The 22,969-nt window shown below is 37.8% G+C and overlaps 1 protein-coding gene across 1 annotated transcript; it reads right to left on the minus strand.

Moving 5' to 3' along the window:
• Positions 1 to 365: 365 nt before the first annotated feature.
• POPDC3 (popeye domain containing 3) lies at positions 366 to 16,877 on the minus strand. Its single transcript, XM_016126185.2, has 4 exons — positions 16,357 to 16,877; positions 3,592 to 4,319; positions 2,234 to 2,342; positions 366 to 1,181 (listed from the first exon to the last, which is right to left on the minus strand). The coding sequence occupies exons 2-4, from the start codon at positions 4,074 to 4,076 to the stop codon at positions 900 to 902; spliced, it is 876 nt and encodes a 291-aa protein (XP_015981671.1). The 5' UTR covers positions 4,077 to 4,319; positions 16,357 to 16,877; the 3' UTR covers positions 366 to 899.
• Between the last annotated feature and the right edge of the window lie 6,092 nt (positions 16,878 to 22,969).

The raw sequence follows: 22,969 nt of genomic DNA on the forward strand, positions 1-22,969 counted from the left end.
CCTCAGAAGACTAGTTTTCCAAAGATAGGGACCAGACCTGTGACTGAGGATCTGTCTCTTTCTTAAGCTCTTCTTTACTAAACTGAAGGACTGTCTGTAAGGAAGACATCTGTATTTGTGTGGTGGCTGGTGCATTTGTTATGAGTCCCTCACTGTCCAGTCAGACCACTCACCTTGCCTTTTCAGCTGAACATGTGAAGTTAAAATGCTGTGCAACATTTTTACTATTTGTTCATAGGTATTCTTTTTTACTCAGTAATTATGATGCAGCTTTGTTTCCCATGCGACACCTCTTTTCAAATATGTTATCGTAAAGATTAAGCTGATGAATTATGTGTAGCAACAGAATAGTCAAGAATGGCATGTTATCGTCTCTCGCATTTATTCTACTTTATAGTCAGATTAAATAACTTCGCATTTAAAATAAATAATTGCTTCCCACCATAATAGTACATCTGGCTTTCATGAGAGGTTGTAGCAAAAAGCGAATGCTGGGAACACTGATGTGGATAGTAGCAATCCACTCTCCTGCTGAGAGCACTTACTGGCTGCTTCTAGAGAAGCAACGCCTAACTCGATAGGGCAAGACGAAAGATTTGAATAAATCTAAGGAAATACTTGAGAATGCAAGGTTTCATTCTCCCAGTTCTGATGCAGAAAAGAACAAACTGCTAATAGTTATTCCCCCCCCCCTTTATTCTAATAAGAAATACAGAAAAATTGGTAAAATTTATTCACAATGCAGAAGTTGAGATGAATAAAACAGCTGGCAATGGCATCTTGCCTCTGACTTGGATTTACAAAAATATCGGTGAGCTCAATTTTCTCTGTTTTCCTATTTCATTTGGGGAATGATGAAGAGAGTCTTTTTTATAAGTATAAAACTTCAGGCTTTGATGTCATTTGTCACAATATTGTCTGGAATTCCGAAAATGTTCTATCAGGGGTGATCTGGGCATTTCTGGACTTGAAAGTTGGTAGAAGTTGGGTAACCGGATATCGTAGTGGTATCTTTTTCCTATATGTACCCTGTCATTCAAGGCATAGAGTTTATCTGCAATGTCACTGCCAATTAAAACTGAAAACAGGCGGGAGATGTAACGATGCTGAGCGAAGAGCAAATATAATTTCTTTCTTCTCCAAGACACATATCTACAATCAGTTTCTGCGGTGAGGGTTACCTAAAAAAAATAAGACAACATACTAACAAAGATTAGGAAGCAAGAAAAGTTCTGCCACATTTTTTGTGCCCCAATTTTAAATGAATTTCCTTTCTGCTTTTTTCAGGTTAAAAAAATCCACTGACCCAAAATATATTGTAAAAATAGAAAACTACAAAATTTATTACTATATATAATTTATAACATGAATAATCACAACATTGTTTCCTTTTCCAATTTATCTGTTTCCTTAAGTTTATATATCTATATTTTGCATTTTATTGAAGTGAGAGCTATTTGATACTGAAAAATAATAACGTCGACTAATGTTAGAGAAGTATTTCCAAGTCAGTCCTTAACACTGTGGTCATTTAACCTTAATCTAGTTTCATAGTACAAAATAGAATTTATTTACCTATTGTTCACATGTATATAAATTTACATATGTACACACACACATACATTACATGTAGGAAAACAGTATACCATAATAGATAGAGCTTATCGAAATGATTATCTTTCAAAACTACCAGATGTGGCAGCAGAGTAGTGACAGTAAGTTTAGCATCTTGTTACTAGACCACAACTGTAATCCATCAGCATTTTAAATTTTAAAAATCACTTATTTTGAAATAAGGGCTGATTTTCTTTTGTTCTTGTTGCTCTTCTAAATTGTCACAGTAGCAGTGTTTAGTTTACTGTCAAGTCTTAATTAATTATATTTTAATTCCCATATATACGGTTAATTAAACGAAGGAAAATTTAAGAATATTTCTCATAGACTCCTTTCTGTCATATATAATGCCCATTCTTTTCCTTGTTGCTGTACCTAGAAAGTGAGATTAATCGGCCGCATTTTTTGTGCCCCGATTTTAAGTGAATTTCCCTTCTGTTCTTTTAGGTTAAAAGAATTAAATGGCTTTGCGACGTCATGCACGCTACAAAGTACATTCCAAAGTTAAATATAAATTATTCCTGTCAACCTCTATTTTGTTTGTTTGCCTGTTTTTAAATAAACATTGTTTAACTGTTTGGAAGAAGCAGTGTTCCTTGTGTGCCTAGTTACCCCTTACCTGGAAAATGCCTTCCTCTGTGGGTCTCAGTGAGTCCCATTCAGGAGAATCCAGGAACTGGAAGGGGAAAATGTAATGCAGAAATTCGCCATCAACTGTCACTCTGATCCTATCCAAACACAAATAACAACATTTATGAGGGAAGGAGAAAGCCAGCACCTAATTAAGGGTGAGGGGAGGGAGCAGTAGTTCAGCCCTCTGATGACCTTTTCAGCTGTTAAACTTCGAAGGGGAAAATATTAAATTTATACATTATGATAAGTGACAGATCTCCTGTAAGACTCATTTACTGATGTTCCTCACACAGTTAAGATTCTGGAATACTGGGCAAAATTCCAGAAAATTCATCAAGCTGTATACTTATGATATGTGCTCATTTATGTGTGTATATTACACTTCAATAAAAAGTTTCAGTGCAATCAGTCAGATTTTAAATTAAGTAGAACACTGAAGAACATAAAGTACCACTGTAAATACCTCTGCAAATTAAATTTTTAGCCTTTTTAAAAACATAATCACATTATTGTTTTCTTTCCCTAAACTTTGTTTTCAACAGTCGACCCTTGAACAACATAGGTTTGAACTGCGTGGGTTCACTTACATGCAGATTTTTTTCAATAAATATTGTAAATACATTTTCTCTTTCTTGTGGTTTTCTTAATAGCATTTTTTTCTTGTTTTGTAAGAATATGGTATATAATACATATAAAATGCAAAACATGTGGTAATTGACTGTTTAAGTGATTGGTCAGGCTTCTGGTCAACAGTAGGCTCTTAGTAAAGTTTCCGGGGAGCCAAAAGTTATATGTGGATTTTTGACTGTGTGCAGGTCATCACCCCCACTCCTGTGTAGCTCAAGGGTCAACTATATATATATATATATAAAATGAGGTACACCCATCCCACTTCTAGCAAATGGTCAATTACTAGAAATTACTAAAAAATTAATCATTATAAAATTTAGTGTTCTTTATTTAAAAAATGCCCTATGTGAGTCTATTTAAAATACTTTGCATACCAACATAAGTATTGTATTAATTCAAACTGGCATCATCATCTTCTTGACTTTCAGTAATTAGCTTTAAAACACATAGCATATCCAGATAAACCAGTTCATACATTTGATTTCTAAGAAGAACTATTACGGCCTGGATTATTTCCTGCTTCAGGTAAATAATAGCATGTACTCTAAATACTTACGCTTATGAGTCACGTGCCCAGGGCTTTCCCATGCCTCAGGGTGTTAAATGCCACCCAGGACTGTGCTATGCTGATATAAAAAAAAAAAAACGTAGCAGAAAAAAGACAAGCTAATGGCTATTATAGAAGAAAGACATGCAAGCACCAAGAGTACAAACCTTCCTGAAACAAGCAGAGAGAGTTTATCAATGGAGGTTTTCCCCTGCATGGCATAACAGTGTTCCTTTTCCAAAGTAACCACTTCAGAGCTCAGAGCAATTGTTCTGAAGACAGGCAAAGAGGTCCCCAGAGGCTGGAAAAGGGAGCTGTACAACAGCTGAAATTCTCGAGCAAAGGTTATGCTGCGTACTTGATATGCAATATGAACAAACTGCATGAAGCAGATAACAAACAGTATAAAATTCCAGGAAAATATGTCGGCTGCACAGACATCGACCCAAGCCCAGACAGCAGAGCAGAGAAAACCCAACCCCAGCAAACCGAAGACATAAAGGAGTCCGAAGAATCCACTGCCACCCATAAAACCTACTACAAATAAAATACTGGCAAGATGATAAATGGCTCCTTCGGCCTCATGCTTCCAGCTTGTGCAGACTGGGTGTTCATCTATTAGGTTCTTCCATAAACTTGAATTTCTTTCCATGGCTGTACTACTCTCTAGTTCACTTTTCTGTTGACATTAGATGATATCGAAGCAAGTAATTAAGTCCTTTGCTTTTCCATCATCAGAGTTTTGCTAAGTCTTCACAAAATCAGAGAAAGCCTGGAGTTGTAGTGATTAAAGATTTGTTGTGTATGGATCTTGAAAAACTAAGAATCCCATGCTATCTTCTAAGTTCATCTGGGCTCCTGATTTAGATCTAGGCCACAAATATTTTGTAGTTTCCTGTGCAAGAAAAAAAAAAGGATCTAATTAAACAAGAAGAACTGAGAAAATATTTAATGAATCACCAACATTATTTATTCAAGTTTACCATCTATTTTCCATGAAGTTAGATAATTTTAAGTGCCAATGCTGTCAAGTGTTAAATTTCTAGGATATGAAAAGTATAGTTTTAGAGTTATCCTTATTAATAATATTAAATTACTTATAGAAATTTTAGAATTTGTTAGGATTATCTAACTACATAGTTTTCAAAGTAGCCAAGTGCTATAATCAGCTAGTCTCTATAACAGTAGTTCAAGCACCTCAGATCACATGGGACAGTAACTAAAAATGTAGATTCGTAGATTGTTTCCAAGACATACTGAGTCAGACAAGGAGGGGGTGGGGCTATGTATTGCTATTTTGAACAAGCTCCCCACATTATTGCGATGTGTCAATTCATGGCCTTCCATGGACCACCTTTTGAGAGATATGGTTTGACTCTTTACAGATGAAGAACGTGAGGCTCAGAGAGGCCAAGTAATTTATCCCAGGCCACACAGTGGTTAGTGGCAGAACAGAACTTCAACTTTTGAGCCTGTACGCTGGATCCCATCATGTGGCCTCTCCTGAAAGATGTTTTAATTTAAGCACTTAAAGGAGGCTAAGTAAATAAATAAACATAAGGAACACATAATTAGGAGTTAAATTTTAAGAGCATGTAGTAGACTGTAAAAATGTTTAATGCCTTTGATCAAAATTATTTGAGAAATATAAATTCAGTTCTACTTTACTATATTAGAGGCTATTTCAGGTTAAAGGTTGCATGCACATAACTAAATAAATATTAAAATTCCTGCTACTTGCATATTTATTTACCAGATGGTCAAAAATGTTACCGACTTGTTCCTCTGCACATATATTCCCTACCCTTTCAGCCAGATGGTAAAAATGCTAATATGTGATCTGAGTCAGGAGAGATTTAACCGTGATGACAAAGCCGTAGGGTATGTATCATTTACCACCCGGTTTCTTAATAAATGGTTTCAATGTGAAGCATTCATTAGATTGATTTTTAAAAATCATAGCAATGTTCAAAACCTTTGAACTTGTATAGTGTTATTTTTGAGAGATTACTTCCAGAACACCTGTTAATAAACTATCAGGTATCGCAGATTTTGTTTCATAGAAAAAAATACACACAGAGGTGAAAATGACTTAGCTGAAGTTAAAAAAAGGAACAGTGTAATCACCAGCGGAACTAGAAATGGAAATGAAGGAGCTGCTTTGTTGAAGTTTCTGGTTTTTCACCTTGGATAAGGATTGTTTTCTTAGCAAATAATTACTTTTAGAATGCTACCTAGTGAATCACTCAAAAAAAGAAAAAAGAATCATGCAGACTCAGAACTTACAGCAATATTGTTAGTGTTATTCAACTTGCTTTCAAATACATTTCAAACATCCTGCATCTCTCTAATTATCACCCCCCCAACACTCTGAGATGATGAGATTCAAGGCAAACTGGCACACTAAATGTGTTTAATTTCTCCTCTTTTAAACAAAACACAAAATTATATACTACTGGATATTCATAACAAAGAAAAAAATTTTTAAATGAGTAGTGAGAACTGTGAAATACCAGACCGTAAATGTCAATCTCCCCACTGTTTTAACTTTTAAAACTAGGGCATTTTCAATGAATCCCTTCCTCAGGGTACCAAACGTGGCTACTAAAGCCAATATTAAAAAGCACTGCTAGAGGAGCTCTGAACTTTGAACTTCCTTAAAAATTTATAATCCTCGAAAAAAATATTAAAATGATGCTAATGGGGAAAGGCCACGTAAAACGTTTGTGGGAATTCAGAAGTGAGCTTATGGGACTCTTGTCCCTTTTAAATCTTGACTTGGAAGATACACTGGGCCACCTACATTCCAGGAATGAGACCCGTTATGATTATAAGAGGAACTGTGCTTCTGGTCCTTTCTAGTCTGTTTCTGTTTCCATGAGCTGCTACTAAACCATCTTCTATCCTTGATACTGTATCACTGCCCTGATTACATTACTCCACACCCTGCTTTTCTCCACTTGGTGTGTTTTTAGTCAGTCACCAAAACAGATGCATTTTGTTAGTGGAAAAGGAAGAACTGACAGGGGCAGGTGATGAGCATGAATGTTCCTTTGGTATGTGCCAGCAGTGCTATATGAATGTTGAACATGAATCATCAACCAGCTGCCTGCATTAAAGGCTTATAGCCCTTTAGTCATGTTTTTGGGTAAATAAACACTGGAATGTCAAAGTGGCACAAAGGATACCTTAAGCAACAAAATCAATCTTCCCTGCAAAAGAAGTTAGCACAGAGAGATGCAAATGATGGAGACAAACTTAAGTGCAAATAAACAATAATTCCAATTACCCCTGACCCCTACTTTTCTCTTTAAACTGTAAGATGCTGAGTAGTTATAAAGGAATAAGAAAATGTAAAGGAAGATACAAGAATGATCAATGAAATGTGATATAAACTTGGTGGCAAACTGATGAAGATTAGTTCAGAAATTGCATTGATCTGTTCAGAACTTGTACAATTATTATTTCATTGCATCATACTTATTGCCACAAGGGAGGCAGAATCTAAATCATGCCCAGCTTACAAATGAAAAAAGCGGCACACAAGATTGGTGAAGTCTCCTGCTTCAGGTGAAAGAGGCAGTAAGTCAACATAGTGGGTGGAAGCTGAAGTCCCCTCAGTTCAGCTTCATGCCTCACCAGCAGTCAGTGCCACCTTTCAAGGCCGTGAATCTGACATTAACATATTGGGAGACCAAAGTGGAATAGTTCGCCAGGAAAATAATAATCCTAACAGTGGATATGTAAGGCCTGCTATATCCGCTTGTACTTCTCAATCTGTAATGCTTAGACTACAGCCAAGGACATATGCATAGAAAGCCATGCATGCAATAATTTGCTTTATTATTATTCGACATCGACTAAGTTCCTCTCCTAGATTCTGAAATTCTTAAGGGACAAAGACAAATGTTTTTGTATTTCTGACCCCTGGCACTCAATGAATGTTGACTGAATATATTGGTGTAGAGATATATGCACTCTGCCTTCTCCATTCCCTGTCTCAATCCAATTTAATGGATGATCTAACATCTCTGTCACCTTGGGGAACAGAAATGGGGAAGATCCCCATACCCAGGATAGTTCAGTACAAAGACACTAAGGAGTTAGGACATCATTCCTTTAAAATGTCTGGCACAACTCCAAATGCATAGGGGAATCCTTTTGTTTTCTTACAAACTTGAGCTCCTTAAGAGCTGCTGAATTCCTAATCTGATTAAAAACAACTCTGATAACTTGTGCTATTGAATTAGTTTTGGTTGCTAAGCAACCTGGAAGATCAAAATTCCATCAATATTGTGCTCATTAATTGGAATCAGATCTGAACTTCGGTATGTGTTCCATATCCAAAAAATAATCATTTACTTAAAGCTGGCTTTCTCTACTTATCCTCAAGGAGGTACACTTACTCAGTGACTATGTGCCACATATTTAAAAAGTTACCTCATTTAATCTTCACAACAACTCTGTGAGTTAGGTACTATTATCTCCATCTTACAGATGAGAAAATTGAAACTCAGAGAAAGAAAGAAATTGTTCAAGGTCACATTGCCAATTCCATCCAGATCTGCCTGACTCTGAAGCTCACAGTCTAAACCACTTTATTCTGCTTCCACAGTACCAGGTTTTAGAAAATGTGGGCTTTATTCTCCTCCTGGCTACTTACAGCGACTCAGGAATATTTATTTATCAGTGAAGCGGAGGTAATATCACCTATTCTGTCCACTTTAAAGGGTGCTAGAAGATTCAAATGAGATCATATACACTAAAAATTCTTGGCAAATTCTTAAATAATATAGAAGTAGCATAGCTGTGCTTGTTGCTTGTATGTTACAAAGCTGGGCCATTCGGAGAATATAATTTAAAAAAAAAAAATCTTTCTTTTCCCCAGAGGATTACAACTCAAGACAGAAATACAAATAGTCATTTTGGGCTGCTATCCATCTTTGTTATAAATTCTAAGTTTACTCATTCTTGCAAGGGCAATCTCTGTTATTCTTCCCTACCTTGCGTCCTGATCTCCTACTATTGGTAGGTACAGAACCATAACTGGCTGAGCATTGAGTCTTCGCTTTTCGATGGCCAAGAAGCCAGTCATTGGAAGCCACCAACAATCTTCTGATTATATATATATATATATAATCATATATTTTATATATATATATATATATATATATATATATATATATATATACGACTATGAGGAGGACGTAAAAGGAAGAAGTGTCTCTATTGAGATGGAGGAACAAAGAAGAGTTAAAAACTTTTTAGAACTGTAGGCCATCTCAAAGTTCAGTAAGAAATCAAAAGAAAGGGGAACTTGCTTTAGCCATATCTAATCTGATGCCCTTGGTCTAGCAACAGAATTCACAGAAGATAAGAGGCAGATGGAAGGATATTTAACAGTTACTATCACACAAGACAACGTTGAATAAAGACTGAGGTTGGTAAGATTATGAGAGAAATGAGAGTCAAAGTTAAATGCCCATGATCAGAGGCCTTTGAGACAACTCTAGAGTTGTGTTGTCCAGTACCGAAGCCTTGAGCCCCTGAAATGCGGCTGGTCTGAACTGAGAATGTTACACACAATGGATTTTGAAGACTTAGTATAATGATAAAGAATGTCGTTAATATTTTTATATTGATCATGTGGTAAAATGACAATTTTGGAAGTACTGGGCTAAAGGAAACATTATTAAAGTAAATTTTGCTCATTTCTTCTTATTATTTAATGTTCCTACTAGAAAATTTAAAATTGCATATGTGGTTTGAGTTATACTTTTTTGGACAGTGCTGGTCTAGAATCTTTCAAGTAACAGAGGAAATGAAAAGACTTGGCATGACGCTGTGCAAATAGTGCATATGTATAATGTATAAGTGTATAAATATGGAAGAATTATCTAAGATTAAGAACAGAGAGTTGATGGAAATGTAAATGATATTGGCTACAATTTGTTACAGTCAGTCAGATGTTATCCAAGGCATAGATGTCACCATCTGGTTTCCGCCTACATAGATGGCCAACCCACTGAAGCTCTTGGCCTTTATCCTACCAAGGAAGGCTCCACTTTTTCCTTTTGCCTTAGGAGAATTCCACTTTCCCAAGTAATTATATTACATGGTTTTATTTTCTTATTTTACCTCCTGATGATATCTCATGGAATACACTGGAAAGGCTGGACAGATGGTATCATAAATTTTGGACTGCAGATTGGATTGTGGCCTTCTGGATTCCAGAGGGTCCACACCAGCCTTTGTTTTCACCTAATGCAGGTGTGCCCAAACCCTGGGCCACGGACTGGTGCTGGTCTGTGGCCTATTAGGAATCAGGCTGCACAGCAGGAACTGAGCAGCGGGCCAGTGAGTGAAGCTTCATCTGTATTTACAACCACTCCCTAGCACTAGCATCACTGCCTCAGCTCCACCTCAAATCATCAGGCATTAGATTCTCATAGGGGCCAAAAAGGTTGGGGACCACTGTTAACACATGAGTCTCTTCATGCTCTACTAGGCCCCTAGGCTGTATTATGATTTGATCTTCCATAACAATAAGAGCTTGGCTTGTCTTGAGACAAAGAAATTAGAGAACATCCCCACAAGCTGTGCTGGACTTCTCTGAGTCCCATGTCTCAACTAAAGTCCTATTTGATTATCTTCAGCCATGTTCGATTTTTGACTTTATCATATACTGTGGTAGGCAGAATTCTAAGAGGACCCTAAGATTGCTGCCCAGCTAATGCACATGCCCTATAATCTCTTCCCCTTGAGTATGAGATGAGAGGGATGCAACATTATATGGCAAATGGTGCTGAAATAGTCACTCCTATGATTACATGGTTATATGAGAATCCATCGTAGGATTGGAGAGGGATTGGAAGTTAGAGACATGTTCCCACTGACCTGGAAGAAAGCAAATACCATTGTGAACTGCCAGTGGGGCCACAAGGCAGGGACCTGTAGACAGTCTCTGTGAGCTAGCTAAAAGAAACCCCCAACCAACATTTACCAAGTTACTGGGGACCTCAGGCCTATAATCTCAAGGAGCTGAATTCTGCCAACCACCTGAAGAGCTTGGGAGAGGTCCGCGGACTCTAAATCAGGAATGCAGCGTGGCTGATAGCTGCACTGCAGGCTTGTGAGGCCCTGAGCAGAGGTTCCACTTCAATCACACCTAGACTGCTGACCTACAAAAGCTGTTGAGATCATTTGAGTTGTTTTTAAGCAACTAAGTCTGTGATAATTTGTTATGAAGCAATAGAAAACTAATATACATGCACAATTATGAGTGCTCACTATACATAAGGATTTTCAATAATCTAATAATCTGCATTTACGATGAATTTGGAATACAGGTCAATGGGGCAGATAGATTTAAATCAGGAAAATTAGGTTAGAATAGTTCTTCAATAGTATCTGAAAAACAAGACACTAGCGAGGCCCTGGGAGTTACATTTAAATTCACTGTGGCCCTCAGCACCACTTTATAGGTTTTCCATTTGTGGAGCGAGGTGGCCCCAACACTGTTAAGAATTTAGAGACATGGGCAACTTCCAGAATAGTTATGTCATTCACATACCAAACTCCAAAATTCTTGGAATACCATTTCCTTGGTTGACTTTCAGCTCAGTCAGTTCTTAGTAAAACCGAGCCATATGTATAGAGCAAATATTTGTTATTTCTGACATATCCAGAGATTAACACTCAAAAGACAAGCCATAGAAACTCAACACCAATAACAGCTCTGTAATTCTTCTAATTGTGTGACTCCATTAAATCCAGATGAGTTGAGTAATGGGAAATTAATGCAATATCTAGTTGCCATCTTCTTAATCCTCATTTACTACTGTTACTACTATCACCGCTACTCCTATTAGCATCTAACATTCACTGGATACCTACTTACTATGTGCCATGTCATCTAATACTTACAACTTTTTGAAGTAGGTTGTTTTTCTTTTCTTCATTTTATAGATGAGAAAACCGAGGTATAGGGAAATGAAATAGGTTACCTAAGGATACATAAATGATAGAGCCCAGATTCACTCCCAGGCAGGCAGATGCTTGAATACCTTTGGCCTTCCATACTAATAAGAGCTTAGAGTTTATTTTATCTGCTCTCTTAAGCACCATAACACACTACTTCAGGTACATTTGAATCTAAATATTCGGATTACTGGAACAAATCAATCACATTCTTATTTTCTCCCTTCAGTTCTAGATTTGGTGAGTTTAAATGTCTTATGAAATGACAATTTTTTGAGCAACGGAGGAATAGGAAGGTGTGCCCTATGTTGAATCACTCAGTGCCCTATAATTCTTGATTTAAAGAAACAACGGTAAACCTCTCTTTCTCAAGCTTGTCGTTAGATTGCTTTAAAGAAAATCCATGCTCTGCTTCAAGTTCTTCTGACTTTTCCATATCCTAGAAATGGCTAAGGGGACAAGCAGGAAGCCATTTACTTTGGAACGGCTGCTATTACATTATGCAGTAAGTTCACCAGAGATTCTTGATGAAAGATGCAAGAGAAGTGGATTCATGGATACATTAAACAGTCTTTTCTAGATATGAGCCAAAGGTAGACACCTTCATTTCCCTCTCCTCCAAGTGACCTATATTCAGCAAATGAACTCACTTTTTCTATGTTTATTTTAGTTAAGGTTCTCATGTTCCTTTGTGGAAAACACATCTAACAAGTTCATGTGTTCTAGCTAATTTTCTTCTCTCTCTCTCTCTCTCTCTCTCTCTCTCTCTTTTATTTTCTGGCTAAATAACCAGGTGGACCATACACCAGGGTCCGTAATGTCTGAAACCACCAAACCAGCCACTGCTAGTGCTAAAAGGAGCACTTCTGCAGGGTGTGGCAATTTCTTTCACAGCGTTTCTACAGAGAAAGGAGCTTTCTCTTTGATTGTAAAACAAATTGTTCACTGTTTGGTAGTAAATCCACATGCTCAACAATCTTTTCATTTCTTCAATCTTTTCAGCTTTGTCGTTATTGACTTTGCAATACTCGAAGTTTTCCCAGCCAGAGAGATTTCTTTTATTTTTGTGGTGTTGCCTGTCATGATCCAGTGTAGATTATTCATTCCCTTGTTCCTGCTGCTGAGGAAATATCATGTATTTTCTTAATCCTCTCAAAATGTTTGATTATCTCAAGCTTCTCTTTAGTATTTAAGCTTTCCTTTTGCATACACTATTTAGTATTTTTGAATCAAGCTGCTTATTTTTGAATCAAGCTGCTTATCCTTGAGATATTGAATGAGTGTGTTTTTATGTAGAAAAGTTCACAAGTGCAAAAGAATAGCATAACACAATCTTGCAGGATAACATGTGGTGAACCAAGATAGCTAGTGAATGTTTGAAGTGTGTGTGTGTGTGTGTGTGTTTGCTTTTTGTGCATTCCTACACGGTCACATCAGGTGGTTACAGTCTAATACATTCCCTTGGTGTTTTTACTGAGTAAATCATGCGTAAGCAAGAGTAAAATTCATCTTATAGTCAAGTTATTCCAATATTTCAATTGCACTGGAATGATGCTTATTTTCAAAACAAGCATTATAACAAAATTGACTGTACCATTAACTTTCAAATGGCCAGAAAAATACCAGTTAATATATGTAATAATTCAATAAAAGCCTGTCCTCACGGAGCTTGCATTTTAATGAAATTCAAATGTTTAAATAATATTAAGCCCAGTTCAAATTATGAGATCTATTTTAAATAGCGAAAAGTACATCTTATATGTAAATAAACTTAAGCTACTTAAAACTCATTTAAAGTCAGTTGTTGCATACTGAAGTTTTAAATAAATGCTACATTTTAAAAGATAGTCTAAAGTCTTAAAAATTAAAATGCAAACAAGCTTGTTTTTTTAGAACTTCTATCAAAGACCAAAAACAAATGAACACACCGAAAACATATGTGTCTCTGGAGTACCACATTACATATTAATGGTCTGTACCCTTCTATTTGTATAAATGGAAAGAAAGACATACAGAACAATCATCACTTAATGTTAAGGATGGTTATTTCTGGATGATGGGGTACTACTTTTACTTTTTTGGTATATATCTATATTTGCATTCTTTGTAATAATTTTTTAAAACAATAAGGTGATTTTATATTAAATTGAAAATTTTCAAATGCAAATATTTCAAAGAATATAATAAAAATCCATGAGTCCAACAACTAGAATTAATGAACATCAACACTGTCATATTTTTGGATCTTTTTATGATAAAAAAATTCTACAAAAGTTGAAGATTATGTGGATTGTTCTCCAGTTCTATTCCCCAACCAAACATCTATATATATATATATATATACATATATATACATATATATATGCGTGTGTATATATGTATATGTATATATACACATATATGTATATACATATACATATGTATATATACATATATATATACACACAATTGTGTTTATCCTTCCAGTACATAGAGGGTAATCTTAAAAATTAAAAACTTAAAATGCAAGATTAGAAATGTAGGTTCTAATGTATGGTTTTTTTTCAAACTCACACTTAAAGATTTTTCCTGATGAATAATTTTAAACATATACAAAAACAGGAAAATAATATATAATAAACCCCCATATACCCATTACCCAGATTCAACAATTATCAAGGTTTTGCCACATCACTTTTGAAATTTAAAGTTAAAGCTGTAACCTATTGTTCATCCTATAGTTTGTTTAGTTAATAAACAAACATCTGTACCGAAGATAAAAATACGATTAGTTGTGCTCTTACTATGTGCCAGGCACATACACTGCCCCATTTAGGGGTCACAACAACTCTGCAACATAAATCGTATTATATCAGTGTTGTTCAGAGTGGAAAATGAGGCTCAGAGAGATGACAATCCTTCCATAGGCTCAGCCAGTTGCTCATTTATCTAGAACTTAAATCCCCACTCCTTCAATTTAGAGTGTATATGAGAGTCACTAGAGGATATCAATCTGTTGAAGAACACAAAACGAGAAGGTCTTACTTTGGTCAGTGTGAATTAATCTCTGAATTCTGGGTTGGAGGAGGAACCAGCATTACTACGAGGACTTTAAGTCAGCAACTTTGATTATTTATTTAATTTAGAAAATACCTGTTGTAACACTTAGATTACAGAAACATTTTCCCTTTTCCTTTAAAATACCTTTACACACTTTGGTAAATTCTTTTTTACTCTCTATATCTCATCATCCCAGCTGACCAATAACCATAATTATAGAAAATGATTTTAATTGAAATTTGCAGGCTTGCATGTCTATCATGGATATTTTGAAAAGCAGTTTTGAAACTTCTTGCCTGCTATGTTGCTTATGTGTTGTTATGCTCACGTAACACAGGAAATGCTTCATAACCATTCCTGATCTTTCCTGGCGACAACTGCAAAATAAGCAGGCGTCAATGCTCCACTGTGTCAACCCTATTTAGTCAGTCTTGTGGTATGAAGCATGGGATTTTGGTTCCCCATGACACATTTTTATTTAATGGCATAGAATGTCACCATTTAGAAGCATAGGAAGCACAATGACTCAGCTATTTTGAGAGACTGATGAGGTTAAAGAAACTCAACTTTATCTCCTAATATGTATATATAAAATTTAAGGATGGATATCTTACTCTAGATTCCAATTAATATTAGTATCCCAGACTCTTAAAAAGATAGTCTTTCAGGGAATGAAAGACTCTTAAAGAGCATCCGGGATCAGCCAGACCTCTTTATTTTAAAAATGTATAAAGATCCAATTTTTGTTTTGTTTATATTTTGTTTCATGTAGTTCTTGTTTGTTTTTCTATTGCCACAAGGAACAATGCCAATTTGCTGCACACCAGGGATATGTTCATGCAACAGTCCCTAGTGTTAAAAATAACAGAAAAGAAAATAGCCACCAAACTTTAGTGTGAACCGAGAGCAACAATTTTTTAAGGTTGCCATACAATTCAATTGCAATGTGTAAACTTACAAATTCAAAATACCTAACTACCAGAGTTAGAGTGAAAAGTCGGGAAGGAAGATTGTTGCATTCTAAAAGTTTACTCAATCAAATTATGCTCAAAAGTGGCCTTCTAATTCTACATTTCCATTTATTATTTACATACAGAAAATTTTCACTTCTTGCAAAACAAATAATTTTTTTTTTTTGCCATAACCTTATTACTGCATTTTGATTCTGTGCCTTTAATCTTTTCCCAAATACAGACCCTCAATATGTATTATATCTCTGTAATCGACCCTGGTAAAGAAGTAATTTCTTAATTTTCAAATTTCTTTTTCTCTTTCTCTTTCCTTTTTTGGGGGGGGGGGCGGGGAGAGGAGGGTGGCAGGGGAATCCCCAGATAGAGAAAACAGGTCGGCGTGACCTTTGATGAGGCAGCTTTCTAGTGCCCCAGATCGGTGCCCCCAACCCTGGTCAGGCCCATTGCAGACGACGAAAGACAGGAAACTCCCAGTCGCTGCACGACTTCCCCAAGGTGAAACTTAAGGCTCTCAGGACCCCTTGGACCAGCTTTCTTCTCTCGAAAATCCGGCGTTTTTCTTCGGGCTCCAAAGGCACCTGGGACAAGAGTGCGACCAACAGGGGATCTGGGGGAGGATCTGCCTTCAGGGCGGACGATTCCAGTCCCCAGGGCCGGGCGCGCGCCAAACCCGCAGTAGCGGACCCTCAGTCCTCCGAGCTTCGAGTGGCGCCGCGGGGACCCCAGGCTCGCAGTGGCCTGAGCGCGGCCGGAGCCGAGCAGCGGCGCGGGCATCGTGGAACACAGGAGCTGTCGGGGGTCGGCGGTCTCGCAGCCCCCACCCTGGGGCGGGGCCAGGACAGAAGCCGCGCCAGCGAAGTTGACCACGGCGCCGCGAGCTGCCACGGTGCGGCCAGCTCCGGGAAGGCGGCGGCCACGGCGCTCCCAGGGTCCCCCTCTTACCTTTCCTTCCCTGGCCCTGCACAGCGCTCCGGCCTCGCGCCCGCAGAAGTTTCCCAGCCCAGCGCGCTGGGCCCGGCTGGCCGGCGCGGAAGCCCCCGCGCCCGGCTCGCGCTCTTCTCACAGCCCCCTCGGCCGGCGTCCGCCCCGCGCCGGGACGCACCGAGCCCGTAGCCACCCCGAGCGGCGCAGTGGCGCGGGCGGGGGCCAGGCACGGACGCGCGTCCCGGGGCGCAACGGGTAGGGCGGGAGCGGCGGCCGCAGCTCGGGGCCAGGCAGCCCCAGTCCCAACCTCTAGGGAGCAGGCGGCGTGGCCACTGGGTCGCAGGACTGTTGATAAACCTAGCGGCCGCTGCGGACAAAGTTTGCAAAGACAGGTTTCCCAAAAAGCACACGCATCATGGTTATAAAATAAACCAGGTATTCGGTATTGTACTAGACAGAGAGCTATGGGGATGACTACCGGAATGAAAAACAACGGTATATCTCGCTTCCACCCCCCACTCCCACCTCCACCCCCTATAAACGAAATGATATATATGACCAAGGAGATGGGACTATTGGGGCGTATAGGACTGAGAAAGGCTATCTTGATTCAAATCAATGAACATCTCAAAAATGAGCATAGACCATTATACAAGGAAAACAAAATACAAATGATCAAAAGAAGTTCCAATCAGTAATAAGCCAATTGTATGCAATTTAAGGCAAACGTCAGACGCATTTTTCCTCCTATGAAATTAGTGAAGTTTTGTTTTGTTTTAGGGATGAAGCCATACAGTAGTGGGTGAGGGGCCAGTGAAGCACACAACTTACTCAAACATTTCCATCCCCTCCCTTTTCTCAACACCTTTACTTTCATTTTGCATAACCATGTTGGTGACAATGATGCCGGGAACAAATATGTACTAAGTAATCAATGTCTCTTTTGGTCCCCAGAATAACTGCAAAAGTAATGAATATAAATGATAAAAATAACCTCCTGTAATTGATGCTGGAACTGAGGGTCGAAAAATACTTCTAGTCTTACACCGCATGTGTGGCTAGAAACCACTCTGCTCCCAGGGCCTTGCTCCTAGTCTTCATCCTAAGTATTTACTCAGAAATGTTGCAAATACAGTCTGAAGTGGATCTAGTCCACGACGTATACATATATCTTTGAAATACAGCTAGGGAAGTGAGGAGGTCATGAGCTTTGATGTTAAATATACTTTATTCAAATTTCACTGCTTATTTCATCATGTACATTATGAAAAAATTATAATTTTTTTAAGGATTATATTCATGGTTAGTTTTAATTAAGAAACTCAGAAGCAACAAAGATATGCTTGTGTGACAGACAGGCTCTAAGGTGGCCCCATGATTCCCACCACCTCCTGATGTTCACCCCTTTGTGGGGTCCCCTCCCCTTGAGTGCAGTTGGGACCTGTGATGCGTTTGTAAATAATAAAGATAGTACAGTTGATGGATGTCACTCCTGTGATAATATCACATTACAAAAGACTGTCTTGCTAGTAGGTGCTCTCTAAAGCAGTGGTCCCCAACCCCCAGGGCCACGGGCCAGTACTGGTCCTAGAACGGTTAGGAACTGGGCCACACAGCAGGAAGTGAGTGGCGGGCCAGCGAGCAAAGCTTGATCTATATTTATATTTGCAGCCACTTCCCAGCACTAGCACCACCACCTCGACCCCACCTCAGATCATCGGCCATTAGATTATTAAAAGATCACTGGTCTCTGGTACCAAAAAGGTTGGGGACCACTTCCTAGAGATTTTCCTTTCTGCCTTGATGAAGTAACTGGCCATGTTGGGGGAGTCCCCCTTGGAAAGAAACTGTAGGTAGCCTCTAATAACTGAAAGCAGCTTCCAGCTGACAACCAGCAAGAAGCCAAGGCCTTCAGTACTACAAACAAAAAAATGATTTCCGTCAACCATCTAACTGACCTTGGAAATAGATTATTTCCTAGTCAAGCCTCCAGATGAAAATGCAGACCAGAGGACACCTTAATTTCAGGTTTGTGAAATCCTAAGCAGACAACCTAGTTAGGTTGTGCTCAGACTCCTAACCCAACAAAATTGTGAGGTAATAAATGTGTGTTATTTTAAACTGTTACATTGGTTGTAACTAATATCACTTGTATATGTTGTTCAGATATTCAGCATTTTACTAAATGCAGTGTTGTCCCTTTGATGAATTTTGTGTTAAATATTGCTGCCCTATTGCATTCTGATGTTTCTCTTTCTTACTCCTTCACATACATGTCCCTGCCTTGACCTTCACTGAAGAGTCTCCATGAGACAAAAACTCTAATGAAATGGTGTCCCACAGATAATCCACAGGTCTAGGGCTCCCTCGGACTTCCAGCTGCACTTCTGCTTCAAAGACTGTGTGTCTGAGATCCATAGTCTTCATCCCTTCAGGTGTTTGGGGATATTCTCTTGACTAAACTTCAGTGGCTAGACAGAAACACAGTCAATTCAGCTGGCACAACTCAGGTTGCAACTGTAATGTGAGAAATACTTATGGTGAAGAGCTAGGAGCAGGTCGAATACCAAACCAGGTCTCATTTAATCCTCTTACCTTGGGAAAGCTTCAATTTGAGGCTTCCAGGATCTTCCTTTTTCCTTCCCCTTGACATCAACTTGCTCTTCCCCTAGCCTCAACCCTTGAGGTTTATGTACTTGCTGGTTAATCACCCTTACTTCCAGACATGACTCCAGCCTGGCTTGCTCACCACACCCCCTTGTTTCTTCTTCTTTCTCCCCTCCCTCTTTCTTTTCCTTCCTTCTCTCCTTCTTCCTTCCATGCTTCTTTTATTTTTAAATCCCTGCATAATTTTCCACAGCTATTTTTCTCCATATCCTCATTTTCTGTTTATTATAAATTTTTTATTATACGAGTAATATATTAATATAATGTCATATACTAATGTATATTGTGTGCCATCAAACTATATTTGTCAACTCTCTTTTTCAGACAATAACTTGGAGGTCATTTCTTTTTTCATGTATATGTACATATGTATGTATAATCATTATTTTAAACTACTGCATAATATTATCATATTAGTAGTATATCACAATGTATAGTAGTATATCACATCTCTTAACTATTTAGGTTGTTTCTGATATTTTGATATTACAAACAAATGCAGTGTGCACAATTTCTTGGGCACGTATGTGATGATTCCTAAATTCCACCAGAAGTGAAACTCTGAGTATATTCATTTTATTTATTCTTTATATTGGGTATAATTGCCATATAACATAAGAGTTTCTGGTGTACAACATAATCATTCAATATTTGTATATATTGTGAAATGATCATCACAATAAGTAGCTCACTTCCATTGCCATGATTACAATTTTTTTTTCTTGTGATGAGAACTTTCAAGATCTACTCTTAGTAACTTTCGAATATGCAATAAAGTATTATTAACTGTAGTTTCTTGCTGTGCATTACTGAGTATGCTCATTTTAATTTTATTAACTACTGACCAATTATGGTGGCGGCTTACGCTCCTACCAGCTATGTAGGAGAGCACTCTTTTCTGCCCAGCCCCCACTGACACTTGATATTTCCCAACTTTAAAATTTTGCTCTTGTCTCATATTTCTTTTCTCCTTATCCTCTTTTCCCTCCTCCTCCTTTTCTCCCTCTCCCGCTCTCATTTTCCCTGCCTCTTGTTCTCTCTCTCTCGGTTTCCTTTGCTAATTTGTTTCCTCATCCTCTTTTGCTTTTGTTTAATTTATATTTTCTTAATTTTTAAAACTTAATTTATAACCTGATTTATTACTTAATGAAGACTACGAAAATATCTAAGTCGCCAAATGTACTTTAAAATTGACCATTTTAAAGTGTACAATCAGTGGCATTTAGTACATTCACAATGTTCTACAACCACCACTTCTATCAAATGCCAAAATATTTTCATCAACCCAAAAGAAATGGGAGTGGGTACTCCATACCCATAAAGCCCGTCACTCTTCAATTTCCCCTTCTCCCAGCCTCTGGCAACCAGTAATCTGCCTTCTGTTCTCTGTGGATTCACAAATTCTTGATAGTTCATATAAATTGATTCATACAGTATGTGGCCTGTGTGTCTGGTTTCTTTCACTTTGTTTAATGTTTTTGAGGTTAATCCATGTTGTAGCATGTATCAGTCCATTCCTTTTTATGGCTGAATAATGTTCCACTGAATGGATTTGCTACAATGTATTTATACATTCACCAGTTGATGAACGTATAGGTTATTTCCAAATTTTAACTATTGTGAACAGGGATGTCATGAACATTTGTGGACAAGTTTTTCTTTGAATATCTGTTTTCAATTCTTTTGAGTATATACCCAGGAGAGAAATTGCTAGTTCATATGGTAATGCTATATCTAACTTTCAGAGGACTAGCCAAACTGCTTTCTACAGCAGCTATACCATTTTACATTCTCACCAGCAACATATATGCATTCCTATTTCTCCACCCTTGACAACACTGGTTATTTTCTGTTTTGTAAAAAAAAAACAAAACAAAACAAAAAAAAGTATAGCTTTCCTCATGGGTGGGAAGTGGTATCTTGTTGTTTTGATTTGCATTTCCCAGTGACTAATAATATTGAACATCTTTTCATGTGTTTGTTGACTGTTTACATACCTTCTTTGGAGAAAGGTCTATTCAAGTCCTTCGTTTATTTTTAAATTGGGTTGTCTTTTTGTTGTTAAGTTGTAAGAGTTCTTTATATATTCTGATCATGGATGACCCCTATCAGATATATGATTTTCAAATATTTTCTTACATTCTGTGGGTTGTCTTTTCACTTTCTTAACAGTGTCCTTGGATGCACAAAAGTTTTTAATTTTGATGAAGTCTAATTTATCTATTTTTAATTTTTTTGCTTGTGCTTTTAGTGTCATATCTAAGAATCAATTGCCAAATATAAGGTCACGAAAATTTACCCCTATGTTTTCTTCTAAGAGTGTTATGGTTTTAACTCTTATATTTAGGTTGTTGACCCATTTTGAGTAAATTTTTGTATATATTATGAGGTACGGGTCCAACTTCATTCTTTTGCAGGCAGATATCCAGTCGTCCCAGCCTTACGTGTTGTAGAGTATATTTTTTTCTATCGAGTGGCTTGGCACCTTTATCAAAATCAATTGACCATAGGCATATGTGTTTATTTCTGGATTCTCAATTCTATTCCTTTGATCTTTAAGTCAATACCTCACAGTGTTCGATTACTAGTAACTTTTTTTTTCTGGTAACTTTTTAAATCAGGAAGCGTGGGTCTTCCAACTTTGTTTTTTCTTTTTCATAATTCCCATACATTAAAGTATGTTTTGGCTATTTAGGCTCCCTTAGTATTTTACATGAATTTTATGATTATATTTTCCACTTCTTCAAAAAAGATCATTGGAATTTTTACTGGGGTTATAATGAACCCGTGCATCATTTTGGCTAGTATTGCCATCTTAACAACATTAAGTCTTCCAATACATGAATGGGGGATGTCATTCCTTTATTTAGTTATTTTTTAATTTCTTTCAGCAATGTTTTATAGTTTTCAGTGTACAGATCTCATACTTCCTTGGCTAAATTTAATCCTGATTCTTTTTCTCTCACTTTCCATCTACCCTCTGGAGGAAGTGTCAAATATTTCCTGTGCAGTGTTGCTTTCACTAAGCAAGATGATGCAGATTAAGTCCTTAGAATGGCACCTGGCACATAAGCTAGCTATTCCATCATTATTATTGTTACTATTCATATCACAGACTATTATATATCTAAGTTATAAGGAAAAAATATTGTTTATCTTATTTTGTACATTTTTCTGTTTTTATTCCCTTTTTTATATTAACTATGTAGTATGTATAATCATTAAAAAAATGAAAAGAAAAAGAATCCTTAAAAAAGAGAAAGGATCCCACCTTTATTGTGGACCAGCAATTTCAGTAAATTGATTTCTTTCACAGGCTAATTTGTACAGAGGCGATGGGCTGCTCTTGCAGCCACAGGTAGGTGGCACCAACCATCAGGAACATTTTCCTGATTATACCTGGAATGCTGCCACAGGTGCAAGGTCCCTAGGCACCCTCTGTGCACTTCTTCCAGGCCGGAGGGTAGGCATCGACGCTCTCACTGATGTCCTTGGAGCCCTGCATGGGAAACTGATGTGTAAAGCTGGCACCCTTGGGGCCACTTGTCCAGCAAAAATGTCCATTGAACAGTAGCTTTTCCTGCACATTGAGTGTCTGGGCCTCATTCCTCATCCTTAAATGAGAGGAATACAGTAGTGTCTGGTCCTCCTTTGGAGAGGCATTCCAGGGATCAGCTGAGTGGTATGTCTAACTAGCCTCAACCAAAGTCTCTCTGGCTTTGTTATGATTATTAGTGATGTCCTGGGTGGATTCTTAGAACTGTGGGATGGAAAGGACTCTTCTGGGAGGCTCCTATCCAGCCCATCTTCAAGGAGAGCTGCAACCAAGCCACACAACCACAGGGCTGATTCTTCCTGGCGTCCCTGCATAACTTATTTATGGCTCTAAAACCCGGTGGAGTCAGTAACATCCTTTATGTCTCTCTCTAAATCTTTCCACTCTTAAACTGACTCCCTCCTGGGA

The sequence above is a fragment of the Rousettus aegyptiacus genome, unplaced genomic scaffold (assembly GCF_014176215.1).
Source record: "Rousettus aegyptiacus isolate mRouAeg1 unplaced genomic scaffold, mRouAeg1.p scaffold_m13_p_1, whole genome shotgun sequence".
Lineage (NCBI taxonomy): Eukaryota > Metazoa > Chordata > Mammalia > Chiroptera > Pteropodidae > Rousettus > Rousettus aegyptiacus.

Bases quoted from the DNA above. Each gene is read 5' to 3' on its own strand.
- POPDC3 (XM_016126185.2), bottom strand. From the start codon at position 4,076: ATGGAAAGAAATTCAAGTTTATGGAAGAACCTAATAGATGAACACCCA. The intron at 2,343-3,591 runs GTTTGTACTCTT...GTGTTTGGATAG, and splicing joins TCTCTGCTTGTTTCAGGAAG to GATCAGAGTGACAGTTGATG. The intron at 1,182-2,233 runs GTAAGGGGTAAC...TATTTTTTTTAG, and splicing joins CAGAGGAAGGCATTTTCCAG to GTAACCCTCACCGCAGAAAC.